Source organism: Benincasa hispida, chromosome 8 (assembly GCF_009727055.1).
Source record: "Benincasa hispida cultivar B227 chromosome 8, ASM972705v1, whole genome shotgun sequence".
Lineage (NCBI taxonomy): Eukaryota > Viridiplantae > Streptophyta > Magnoliopsida > Cucurbitales > Cucurbitaceae > Benincasa > Benincasa hispida.
The window spans coordinates 62,722,163-62,735,529 of NC_052356.1; the positions used below are offsets into that span (position 1 = coordinate 62,722,163).

The 13,367-nt window shown below is 28.6% G+C and overlaps 1 protein-coding gene across 3 annotated transcripts; it reads right to left on the reverse strand.

Annotated features, from left to right (window-relative positions):
* Positions 1–4,257: 4,257 nt before the first annotated feature.
* LOC120084214 (protein LIGHT-DEPENDENT SHORT HYPOCOTYLS 10-like) lies at positions 4,258–10,127 on the reverse strand. Of its 3 annotated transcripts, XR_005483589.1 has the most exons (3): positions 9,436–10,126; positions 4,521–4,606; positions 4,279–4,472 (listed from the first exon to the last, which is right to left on the reverse strand). XR_005483589.1 is itself a non-coding variant. In XM_039040114.1 (2 exons), the coding sequence occupies exon 1, from the start codon at positions 10,000–10,002 to the stop codon at positions 9,448–9,450; it is 555 nt and encodes a 184-aa protein (XP_038896042.1). In that variant the 5' UTR covers positions 10,003–10,126; the 3' UTR covers positions 4,258–4,606; positions 9,436–9,447. The 3 variants fall into 3 exon arrangements, 2 of the variants coding, with proteins under 2 accessions (XP_038896042.1, XP_038896043.1); XM_039040114.1 differs by having other exon boundaries at positions 4,258–4,606; XM_039040115.1 differs by lacking the exons at positions 4,279–4,472; positions 4,521–4,606 and adding an exon at positions 5,745–6,503 and having other exon boundaries at positions 9,436–10,127.
* Positions 10,128–13,367: the final 3,240 nt, after the last annotated feature.

Here is a 13,367-nt window from a genome sequence, read left to right on the forward strand (position 1 = left end):
TCCTAGCAAACGATCTTCTTGACCACAAATAGCACAACAAAAACAAGAAAAATAATCCTATAGAAAATCATCAACCCATAAGAAAAAAAAAATCCATAAGAAATATTATATAGAATATGATAAATAAGGAAATAAATACTATGCTGAATAAAATGCAACTTATGAGATACAATCCATATGGGATAAGAGAAGAGACAATTGCATAAAACTCAAGGAAATAAAGCCGGAGAATTTAAACAAATATATTTAGCGAATATCATATTTTGAACAAGTTTCTTTCCTCTTCTCTCACCTTCAGCCATTCCCCCTCATTTTCATAGGAGCCGAATGCCTTCCCCCTTTTCCCCTTTGTGCTCCAACTAGGATTTCCTCCATCGGAGAGTCCATTAGCAGCAACCACACGACTCACAATTCGGCTTGAAGCGGTGACTTTGTCTTCTACTTTAATGCATTTATTTTGGTTTCCAACTTTGATATCCCCCTAGTTTCCTCTGCTCCCCTTCTTGCAGGATTATGTCCACTAATTTTCACTTTTTCCACTTGTTGCCATTGGAATGGATGAGGGTTTGCTTCTAACCCTTTCTATTCTTCCTGGCTTCTTCCAGTTTTAGGTATCTGTTTCTTTGCTTCTTCAAATCTCCTAGTGCTTTACATGTATTTGACTTCTAAATTTACCCCTGAGTGTGTTTTTGAAAAAAGAGGAAATGACAATGGTTTTTGGTTTGATCTTTTGAAGAATAATACATTTTCTAACAATCGATTTCAAAGTCTTACGCTCTGTTAGTCAATCATGGTAGGCAATACGAAGTTTATGATTTTGTTTGAGACAAATTTCAGTTGTTTCTTATTTTGAATTGATCGGCTTGATGAAAAACATTGGTCGGTTATAGTTCATATCGTGTTGTTTATTTGGTTGAGTTGGAGATGGATGCATACGAAGAAATGACAGAGAAATTTAAAATTACTGCTGAAACAATAACAGAGCGTCATCAAAAGTATTCTTCAAACGAAAGGGTGGTTATGGGCTTAATTCTCAAAACTAAAAAACCAAAATCAAAATCAAATGGTTGCTAAATAAGGCCTATGTGATTAAAGTTTGTTTTAGAATTTATTATTTGATTAAATTGTGATTTTGAGTCTATTGTGTATTCAAAATGTGATTTGGAGTTTGTGTGTGATTAAAGTTCGATATGACACTTATTTGTGTGATTTTAAGTGTTGTTTATGTGAATTAAATTGTGGCATTAAATTCAAATGTGTGAATATAATTTTGATTATCTTGTTTGAAGCTAAAATTTGATGGATTTTTTGTACGGATGGCTCTTTTTTGGGGGTCCAAATGAAAAATGAGTACCTTTTTTAAATTGAATGAAAAGTGGCATTTTGCTTACATTAGCATCCTATGAATTTACTCATTCGACCATAAAACTCATCTGTATGTTGTGATTTATTAGTTTTCTTGATACTCGATCCTCGAAAACTCGATACTCAATACTCGATCCTCAATACTTGATCTTCATAGTTGATGCTCAATGTTTGATGCTCTACACTCTATGCTTTATGTTATATGATCCACGCTATATGCTAGCTATATGCTACTCGATTCTCGATACTCTAGGCCCTGCTCGATTTAAAAGTCACTTGATGTTCGATGCTTAATATTATATACTCTATCTTTGATGTCCAATTCAAAGAAAACGAAAAAAAAGGGGGAGGGGGAGGGGGGAGGGAGAAGATGCACAAAAAAAGAGAAAAAAAAAAAAGAAGAAAGAAGAAATGCAGAAAGAGAAACGTAAAAGAAAAGGAAAAATGAAGAATAGAAACTCAGAAAAAATGAAAATAGAAAAAAAAAACGCTGCAAAACGAAGAAAATAGAAGAAGCATTAGGGTTAAAGTGGTAATTTCACATGACATAAGCAGAAGGTCAAATTTCATTGGTTTTCAAAATGATAACAATTTTTTATTTATGCCTTTTATTTTAGGTCATATATCCCATTTTCCCTAATTTTTATTGTGTAATTTGATTTGAAGCCTATTTTGTGGCTTTCTTTATAGTGATCCTATTTTTTGGAATGGAAAATCAAATCTGTCTTCTATGAAAGAAGCCATATCAATTACTTGAGGTAAGCTCACTTTATTTCTAGTGAACCTATCAAACATTAAAGTTTGACTTTTAATATATTGATGTTGTTCTCTTACTTAAATTTATCACCAAAGGTTTGGATGAGAGAACTGTAATTTTCTTTATCAATAATTATGATTAAGTATTGGATGTGGTTGAGGAGAAGGGAGTTAATTGTTTTGTGATTTATTCCAATTGTGACTTTGTTGTATGACTTATGTTGGAAAAGGGTTGCCTTTTTCAGCTTCAAGATGTTAGACTTTACTTATGTTGAGAATGAGAAAAAAAATTGTTTAGGTTGTGATAGTAGTGTTTTATATGCAAGAACAAACAAATCATCGTTGATGGCTCAATGATGAAGGATCGTTGACTTTTTATTCGTTTGCAGATAGAACATTTTGTTTTTTTTTTTTGTCAAAAGTATAGTTTACGCGTGTTATTTTAAAATTTTAAAAACTTTATACAAACAGCTACTATATTCGTATATATTGACTTTCAAGTTTTTTATTAATATATTGGTCTTATCTCATTTTATTTGATTATTTGGATAACAAATTATTAACAAATTGTCACAATCAATATTCACCAACGGAGCTTTAGTGACGCTTTACGCAACGCTAGTTTTTCGTCGGTGAAAATCTTTTGCAATGGTTTATGGGTTTAGCAACGTTTTATTTTCGTCCCTAAAAAAGTACTTTTTGTAGTGGTACAGCTGTTGTAAAAGAGAGAATCAACTAAAAAGTCAACACTTTATAAGAGTACACTACATCAGTATATCTCTACAAGACTATAAAGTTGTCGATTTTGATCACAAGTTTTGATCATTTTAAATATATTTCATGAACGATATTTCAAAAATGGCTCTAAATGAGTTGGACACAATAGAATCAAAATAAGTTAAATATAAAACTAGGAAGGTAACATAAATATGAATTTTATTAAAGGAAATTAATAAGAGAATTTCGTAATTATAGATTTAAAGCATTAACACAAACATTTTTCATAGTGAAAATATGAGTATATCGAACCAAGAGGTAAATAATCATTTAAAGTTATAATTTAATTAGAAGTACCAAAAATTTAAAGAGTTTGATAGACAATTTAACGATAGAAATTTGAAAACAAATGATTTAGTATCAATATAGTTATTGTAACCATGTCTTTAGATGTGTCGGATTATTTTCTTAACTAGAAAATTCTATTCTAGGTCATCCGTTATAAAAAGTTGTGATTTTCTTATTTACCTCTCTAATGGTACATCTATTACAGGATTGTAAGTTCAATAAGATCTGTTCTTTTCCCTAATCTTTTGATCCTTCTCCATACTTGACTCTTATTTCTTTCCTCCTCCATATCCACTCCATGATCATATCAAACTAATTAAGATTATCAAACATGAATGTCATCACCAGAATTTAGAATGAAGATCAAGAGGAAAACTATAATTTGAAGTGTTCTTATGTATATATAATATGTAGTTGAATGAATGTGGGAGTGGGTGATTAATTAAGATACCAAGTACTTCTAATATTGGGCAAGGTTTGAATCGACATTTTTATAAGATTCATCCAACTTAATGCTAATATCTTACCCAAACATGCTTAATTATTAACAATTGAATTTTGATGGCACCAACACGTTGATGTTAGAATCATAGTTGGGCATAATTGAATATGAGTTTGGATATTATACAATTAAAATGTTCATTTTGGTCTATATATTTTTATTTATTCTTTATTCTAGTTTATATACTTTTCGAAATATCCATTTTGGTTATGATCTATCGTCAGAAATTTGATTTTGGTCTTTTCATTTTCATCTTTATCTCATTTTTTTAATCCAAAATTTAGCATGACACTTTAATTACTAAAATTTTTTAGTACATGGACCAAAATGAATATATTCAAAGTATAGCAACCAAGATTAACATTTTTACTAATACCAAAAAATTGAACAAAACAAAAAGTAATAAGTTTGTATTTAAACCTAATTAATAACAATCAAATACAAAATACCATAACATCAACCATCAATTAGAGAATGCAAATAAAGCACCAAGTGTGATGTAAAAAATTAATAAAAAAAATAATGCAAAAATAGTGGAAGATGATATTTTATGAAAATTGGACAATAGAAATGATAATTTTCTTCTTAAATGTGAAGGATAAAACAGCTGACAATGTAGTACCTTGGTTGTCACCCTCTAATGTGGAATAATTAAAAAGTGAACCTACAAGTTGGGGGGCTCTTTTTTTCCTTTTTTTCCTTTTTTTTTTTTTGTTTTAAATTAACTATAATGGGAGCAAACACATTGCTTGCTAGCTAGCCTTTGCTACATAATATATGCTAATTTTTTTTATTCAAATTCTCTATTTCTTTATATAATTAATTCTACAATATTATAAGTATTTTTATCAGATAGAAGAAAAAAAACCCTTCAACTCGTTCCACATTTATACACTCTTGATCGGTTGCTTCCTTGTCCTGAAATTAAAAATAATGAAATATTTTTCAATTAGATTCTTATCAATAATCTTATAAAAGTGGCTACACTGCAAGAAATAGATTATGATGATATATATATATATATATATATATATATATATATATATAGTTTAAGAATATAGGCAACAATGGAGGATATTCTTGGTTTATATTCTACAAAAAAGAAAAAAAAAACTTAACAAATAACAGCAAGCTTAAAGAATTCAGAGATGGTTATTAAGATCATTCAGCACACAAAAGGTTTTCTCTAGTTTTATTGTTATTCTAAGGCAATCGTTTGATAATCATTTGATTTTTAAAAATTAAGTCTATATTGCACTACTGTCATTTTAAGAGTTTCTTTGTTATGTTATTTTTTTAAAAAAAAAAAATATCGAATTTAATGTTTTTGGAAGAAAAATAGAAAGCTTTTCCATTATTTGTTATATTGTTAAGAGCAGAAAAGGGTTAGTAAAAAAGTTCGAAAATCCTTAATTTTTTAATTTAACATTCAGAAGATTTTCTTTCATTACATAATGTAATATCTGTTTTTTTTTTTTTTTCAAATTATTAAATAGGAAAGGGGGAAAAAAATAAAGGACACAAAAAGCGTTAATTACAAGGGTATCCGAAGCAACAAACATTAAGATCCAAAGGGTTAAATTTAATTTTAAAAAAAGAGTGAACTGTCAGATTTAAACCCCTAATATTTTGGTCTAAAGTAAATAAAATAAGCATAACTCAACTAACTAGTGTTTATACTATTAATCTAAAAGTCAGTGGTTTGATCCCCACGCATTGACAAATATATATATATATATATATATATATATATATATATATATATATGTCATAATCATGTCATAATCAGTTGGACTATACTAAAATGATAAATTAATAAGAGATTGAAATGAAAGAGAGTAATTAGATCGTAGAATATAAAATTATGGAAAATTTTGTAGCACAAATACATAGGGATACAGAAATTTAAATGTCATTATTGTTAATTATCAAACTATAAAAAGTTAAGAATTAAATATATTCTACTACTTGAAATCCAAGAAATTTTTAGATAATTCTACAAAGAAAATTTCGTACAACTATTTGTGTTAGATATCAATATATAATAAACATTTTTTTAAAAAAAAATACAGGTACCAACATAAAATAAAAATATAACACATATTATCCACAAATAAAAGATATAACTTCTCTAAAGTTGGCTTCAATGTTACTTCGTCCATGATCTTGAATTCAAATTCCTCTAGCCTAATTCTTAGTGTCCTAAACAAAAAGTTGTTGCAAATGCGTAGAAAGAATAGGGAAAATAAGTAAGGGGGAAAATATGTTTAAAGAGGCACAATCACAAATTTAAAGAAGTTAATATAAGAAAAAAAATACATTTTTTAAGGTCATGGTAATATTTGAGGTAGGAGAATCCAAACCTATTTGACATATTGATCGACGATATATATTTTAACTAGTTGAATTATTTTAGAGATCTGTTTATTTTCATTTTCATTTTAAATTTATATAGAAGAAAAAATATTGTTTGATTTACGCTATAAAAATAAATGTTAGGAGTACGACTAAAGTATCATATTGGTAAGATAAGGAGAAGATCAAAAGTATATAAGCAAGAGAAAATATCTCCATCCTTTTGGTGTAAACAAAAAATAAAACCATTCGAACTTATGTCGAAAGTGAATAATATCATACAATTATGGAGATATGTGAACTTCTTTGTCCTAACATGTGATAGCAGAGTCATGTCCCTTAACTATATTGGTAGAATCTTCAGGTATACTGAATTAAAAGGTGGTAGGCCTTAACATGTGATATGGGGTCAAACTCTATTGATTATGCAGTATGCTCTGGTGAAGATTTAGGTGTTGGCCTGAAAAAGTTTAGATGAATAGATCATTGTTTTAGAGGAGGTTCAATGGTCCTAACTAGATAAGAGAAAGATAAGAATATATAGGTGAGAGACAATATCTCTATTTGGGGCTGTAAAAGATATGTAGTCATGTGTGATTTGTGTTCTAACTCTATTGATTACGTACTATGCTCCGGTAAGATTTTAGGACTTGGTCTGGATAAGAGTTAGACGGATAAATCATTATTTTAGGGGAGGCTTAGTGGTCATTAGCTAGACAAAGAAAAAATCATGAGTATATAAGTGAAGGACAATATCTTCCTTGGTATGAGGTCTTTTGGGTAAAACCAAAAGTAAAGTCATGAGCTTGTGTCCGTAGTTAATATATTATACCATTATGGACACATGTAGCGGGTCGTTATCTTAACTGACATCAAGTCTTTTGTGTGATTCCAAAAGTCAAGAGGGCTTATGTCCAAATAAGACAATATTATACCATTATCGAGATTCATTGTCCTAATTGTCATTTAAAATCTGAGTTAATTTAAACCTAAAGAAAACACATGAGGCTCAAGTTGTGTTTCTTTTTAAGGTGTTTTCCACTTGCCCCAATAAGATACAAGTGTAATCCATGCTCGTTTTCTATTTGGATGTTGACCTTAGGATGAGTTAGATATGCTCTAGGATGAAAGAGCAAACTCTCATTGTTGGGAGTGGACAGATTTATTTGGGACAAGGACTCTAGTACTTTATTTATTTGAGAAATAATTTATTAAATATTTGGCTTGGTAGGAATGCACAAAAAAATTTCACATTGTTAGTAAAGGGAGAGATCCCATGATATATAGCTGGAGGTCAACAATCTCGATTGACATGGGTCGTTTTGGGTAATTTTTAAAAATAAAATCATGAAGACTTATATCTAAAGTTAATAATATCATATGATTGTGGAAATTTTCTTATATTTATCAATAAATTTTAAGAAGAATGAAAACAAAGAAATATATCTTCTCAAAATGCAAAAAATTTCTGATTAACAAGCCATTTAAAGGGTTGTAGAAACCTCAAAAACAGGATAACTTTAAATTCTCCTTTTATTTGAAGTTTTCACTTCTCGTATTAACATATCTCTTCTATATATTATATTGACTCAATTAAATTAGTGTTAATTTTAAGTATAGATTAGCTTATTAAAGTATATGCCATCTATCAAACGTAAAAGAAAGAAAGAAAGGGTTAAGACACATGCCCATGTCCAAGAAAACCAACCCAACGGTTCAATTTTTCTAAAAATTCTTATGTTTCAATTTAAAGATTTAATGTAGAAACATAGTTTAATGGCTTTCATAATCAATAATATCAAGCTAATTAAGATTTTCTATTTTCATTGTTTCTAAGAATAAGAAAAGAACTAATTTTAGATCACATACCAATTAATAGGTCCAAAATATCGAAAGCAGAATTTTCTGGTGTTGAGTCGTTTATTTGTTTAGAGGTTTTCATTTTTAGAAAATATAGACTAAAACTATAATGACCACAAACTTATCAACCATTAATCTGAATGATGAAAGTTTTTCTAATGCAATAGCAATAAGGCAACTAACACTAAGACAAAAAAGGTAAATCAAATCTTTAATCGCACAACAACCATTTCTAAATATTATATGTTAATTACATTACAAAGAAATCTAATAATTAACATTTAATTCTGTTTAAATGAACTTATCCCAAATTCTCAACTGTTAGAGAATCTAAGGTTGATGGTTAAGGGGGCTTTTATAATCTAAACCATAAAACTAGAATATCTTAAGATTTTTTTTTTTAAAAAAAAAAAAAAAGTGAACCCAAATCCATATTTACCACAGAAAAGAAAAATACTTAATTTATATACTACAATATGACTCCATTAACTTTTTTTTCTTTAAGGAAAAAAATTGGAACTCGCCACTGATCAATATATGGAAGAAAATAATAATAATTTATTCGACAAAATTATCCACAACAACTTTAAATTGGTATGGAATCAGTACAAAAAACACAGTGATCTTTAACCAGTTATACCATCAAACTTGGAGACAAACAGAAAAAAAAAGAAACCACTGTTTAGGAACAAAGTTCCCATGATGTTCCGTTGATTCATACATAAATCAATCAAAGAGACAGAAAAAAGGGGAACATTTATTTCGACTTTTGTTTTCTTTTTTTCTTTTAATTTTTGAATAGGTGGGTTTTGTTTGGAAAATATAGAACAAAATGCACAATTCTAAGCTGAAAAAAGAAAAGAGAATGAATGGAAATTTAAGGTGAAGAAGAAGACAAGAAAATAGACTAGCAAAGGAAAATTCACATGCAATGTATATATACACACATATATCATATCATATCAATGTATATATATTATATACTGTCAAAAAATATGTATATATATTATATAATATGGTCATTCCATTTCCATCCATGCATGGGGGGCACAAAATCGCACAGAATCACAAAAGGGCCAAAAACTAGTAAAAGGTGAGAATTTAAATGAAGTATTTAATTAAGTCAATAATAAAAAAGAATTTTTTTTTTTTTTTTAAAAAAAAAACAGTCCTTTGTTTGATTTGAGAGAGAGAGATAGTACGGTTCCACAATTCTTCCAGTGGCTTTAGAAAACTCTTCTGTATTTTGTTTTAATCTCTTATAATTGATTATCCATATATTAAAATTAGGGTTTTTCTTTTTCGAATTATGTTCTAGGGTTTTTGGGTTTGATTTTTCCCCTTTTCTTCCTTAACAAATTTAATTATACAACTCCAAATCTTTAACTAATAAATTAGGAGCTTTATTTGACTATTCCCGGGTGTGTGTGTGTGTGTGTGTTATGAATCAATTATTGGTTTGAAAAAATGAAGTCTATTTTGAAGGCTAATTATGGAGGTATTTTAATAAAAATAAATAAAAATAAAATTACCAGGAAATTGAATCAAGGGAGATGCTTGATGGGTTGTTTGTTGTTGTTGTTGATGTTGTTGTTGTCATCGTCGTTGGATTTCAATTGAGTTCTTTTTCTCTTCTTTTTCTTGTACGGAATTCCTCTAGCTTTAGCTTGACACTCCTTCACTTCCCTTAAATACACTCGAATTGCTCCATTTCCAAACGGATTTGTTTCCGGTGATCCGCCGTGTTCTTCGTAGGCCGCTCTCAGCCGTCCGATCAGGGCGTCGAGACTTCCCCATGCTTGACGGAGCGGGCAGGTACAAGGGGCAGGTGGGTCAGGCTGCCCGAAAAAAACACATCCATGTAAGTGAACCTTTGTTTTTCCGAACTGGTCCAGGTACCTTAGGAATTCCAGCACGTGGTTGCAGTTGCACTGTGACAGTGGAACCGGCGGCGTTTGATTCTTCAGATATTGCCCGAACGTGTTCCAGTCACGCCTTTTTTGTGACTCGTATCGACTTAACGCCGTCGTCGTCCCCGCCGCTGTCCTCGACGATGACCCTGCTTCCGTCGTCGAATCTTTTCTGCCTTCGGTTGACATGATTATCAATTTTCAGATCAAGAAAAAGAGAGAGAAAGAGAGAGAAAGAAATAGGTGAAGGCTAGAAATTCTTAAGCAAATTTGGCAAGAAATGACAAATTGATAAAAAAGAAACAAAGAAAGAAAAAAAAAAGTTAAAAAAAAAAAAGAAAAAAAAGAATGGGGTTTTATTGCAGTGGAGAAGAAAGATGAAAATCCCATCCTGAGAGGGGACAGTACATGGGGCCTATGAAGGTGCTTTTTGTTTCCTTTTTTTTTAAAAAAAAAAAAAAAATTTATATTCTTTTGTATTATTTACCCACTTCATTTTCCATCAACTTGATTTTATTTTTCTTTTTGATATAATTATGTATTTTTGTCATCATATATAGAGATATATACGTACAAGATTTATTTATCATTGTTGTTATTATTATAATTTAGGAATGGGGTTTATTTTAATTTTTTAAATTTTTGCTAATAATTCTCAAGGCAGTGGGAGCCTGTCGGTGGTGGCTAGCTGTTAGATTTGGTGTGTGTAATTAGTCTTATTTCACAAGTTTTAATTTTTTTTCTTGCAAATCAAAAGGGGAATTATACTGTTCATTGACATTAACTTCATGATAATCCCTACTTAAAATATTTCTTCTTTATTAAGCATCATCTACGGATAAAACACTTTTTCCCCCTTTTTTCTTGTGTTCAACCGTATATTTAGTAGTGGAGATTTTAATGGAGAGCATAGCCTCTTTCTGTTTAATCCCGTACATCATTGATTGACTAAAAAATTTATGCTAATGTTCGATTCAACACATTAATACCTTTTATTTTGATACCATATTAAATTGTCGATTGACTCAAAAATTTAAATGGATGGATTATAATAAATTTAATTATAGCAATACTTCAATAGAAATTAAAAAATGTAAATTAAATCTATTTGGATTGACATATATTTTAAAGTAAAAAAAAAAAGATATTTTTTTAAGTAATTAAAAAATTGATCCAAACAAATTCATACCCTCATAAAATAATATTTACTTCTTTGATTATTCGGGTCTTAGGGTCTACCTTTAGATTTAATATTTTAATTAAGTAGAAAAATACATATATAAGCCATTTTTGTAATGGAATCCTTCTCAATTTAGATAAAAAGAATTCATCACATATATGGTGTTTGTTATTATACATTTTTTTCTCTCTCTCTTTATTTTATTATTTATTATTTATTTTATTTTCCTATGAGTTCAATAACACTTCTCTCTCCATCTCCTTGCTTGGTCTAATGATGGAATATTAATTGTTATTGCAGCAACTAGATGTTAATGAAGATTGCCTAATCTATTTAAGATACACCATTTTCTTTTTTTGTCATAGATCCCTTCTTCAAATTTTAATTAAAAATTATTATAAATATTTAATAATCTATCTCTATTCAGGACAAACGAAAAAAAAATCCCAAAGAGATAAATTATGTAGTATCTCACTGAAATTCGATTAAAAATCAAAATTGAGAATTTTTTTTTGGAAGGGAGGAATTTCTCCACACACATGTTTATAAAAAATTACAAATATAACAAAATCTATCGTTGATAGACTCCTATAAGCAATATGGTCTATCACCGATAGACTTTAAGAGTTAATCTAAATTTTGATATATCTGCAAATTTTTTTGCATTATATTACACATACTAATATTTTGGGTCTGATTGCTATATTTACAACTGCACCTAATGTTAAATTTACTTTTGCTTATCGGTTTAAACTTTTGGGTCAAATCGTGAACATAATATTATTAGAGCATGTGGTTCTAAAGGTCTTGTATTTAGACCTTCGCGATGTTATTTTTTCTCTAATTAATATACAACGATTTCCACCTATTGAATCTTTTACATATTTCAAATAACCAATAATTTTGAAACCGTGCTCAAAAAAAAAAAAAAAAAATAAAGAAAGAAAGAAAAAGAAAAGAAAAAGGCAAGTAATAGCATTATGGCACTCTATTATGTCCATGATGCTAGTTCTTGTAACCTACAAATTCTAGAACTCCTCTATTTAGATAAGAAGTGTAATAGGGAAAAAAAAGTTATGTGAATGTGATAGATTTAAGCTAAAGGAAGCATATAGCCATGAGTTAACTTTGAAAGAGTAATTTATGAGTATTTCCAATATTTGTGAAAATTATATTGAGAGTTTAATTTTAATAGTTACAACAATTTACTTGAAACTATTTTTACAAAAGATTGGGCGTACTTTTTGAAGTTTGAAATCATCTAACATTAACTATGATTTACTCTTTTTATTCTTATTTTGTCTCTCCTTTATTGCTTTATTTGACTATGATTTGAATTATCCAATGAAAAAAAAGGTATCTTTTGAGATAAAATAAAATGAAAATGACAAGAATCTTTAAATATTATACATAGTTCTAAATAATATCACGTATATCTTTAGTGTTATACATCCAATTTTATGATTTATAATTTTGGAAACCATTTTAAAGTTGAAAGATATATATTTTTTATAACAAATATCAAAGTTCAAATTTGTTTTTAACAAATTTCAAAATACAACAGTAAAAATAAAATATCTCAAAGTTAAAACAGCATAATTAAAACATGCCAAAAAAAAAAAAAAAATGGAGGGTAATTTTTATAATTAAAAAAAATATATTTGAGAGTAAGGGGGGGTTTTGTGGGTTTTCATATCTATCTTTTTGGCTTTCCCAACAATTTCTATTATGAGCATAAAAGTTATATAATAACAGTGACAGCCTTCAATTTGGAGTTGTGAAATTTTAAGCTCAATGTCAGCATCTTCATCATGAATGCTTGTACATTAATTTATTGAAGCCCACTGTTCATCATAGAATCCTTCATGTCTCTCTCTCCCTTGTTTAATTTCATTTTATGTTCTTTATTCAAAATTTTCAAATAAAAACTTTGTTAGTCTATTAGGAAATTATATTTTGACATTCAACTAAAATTTATTAATCAAGCAAGAAACAAATACTACATATCTTAAATTTATGACACGTTCGAACTCTGTTGGCTCATAAAAAATAAATTATATGGCAATAAACAGTAACCTTACTAAATAAGCATTTACAAATTTTTAACATTAATATTTTTTTAATGAGTACAAGTTATCTTACGGTTAAAATTATAGATTTAGTTACACTATTTGTATACTATTTGTATGTTTGTGTCTATTCTATTTCTAAACTTTCAAAAATGTCTTAAGTTCTTTTAATTTTATGTCCAATAAGTCTTAAGTTTTAAAAGAAAAAGGATAATTGTAATGATATCACTTTTAAGAATAATAATTAAGTGTATAACACTATTTTAGCAAAATTTATCAGTGATACACTCTAACGCCGATAAACT

Bases quoted from the DNA above. Each gene is read 5' to 3' on its own strand.
- LOC120084214 (XM_039040114.1), bottom strand. From the start codon at position 10,002: ATGTCAACCGAAGGCAGAAAAGATTCGACGACGGAAGCAGGGTCATCG.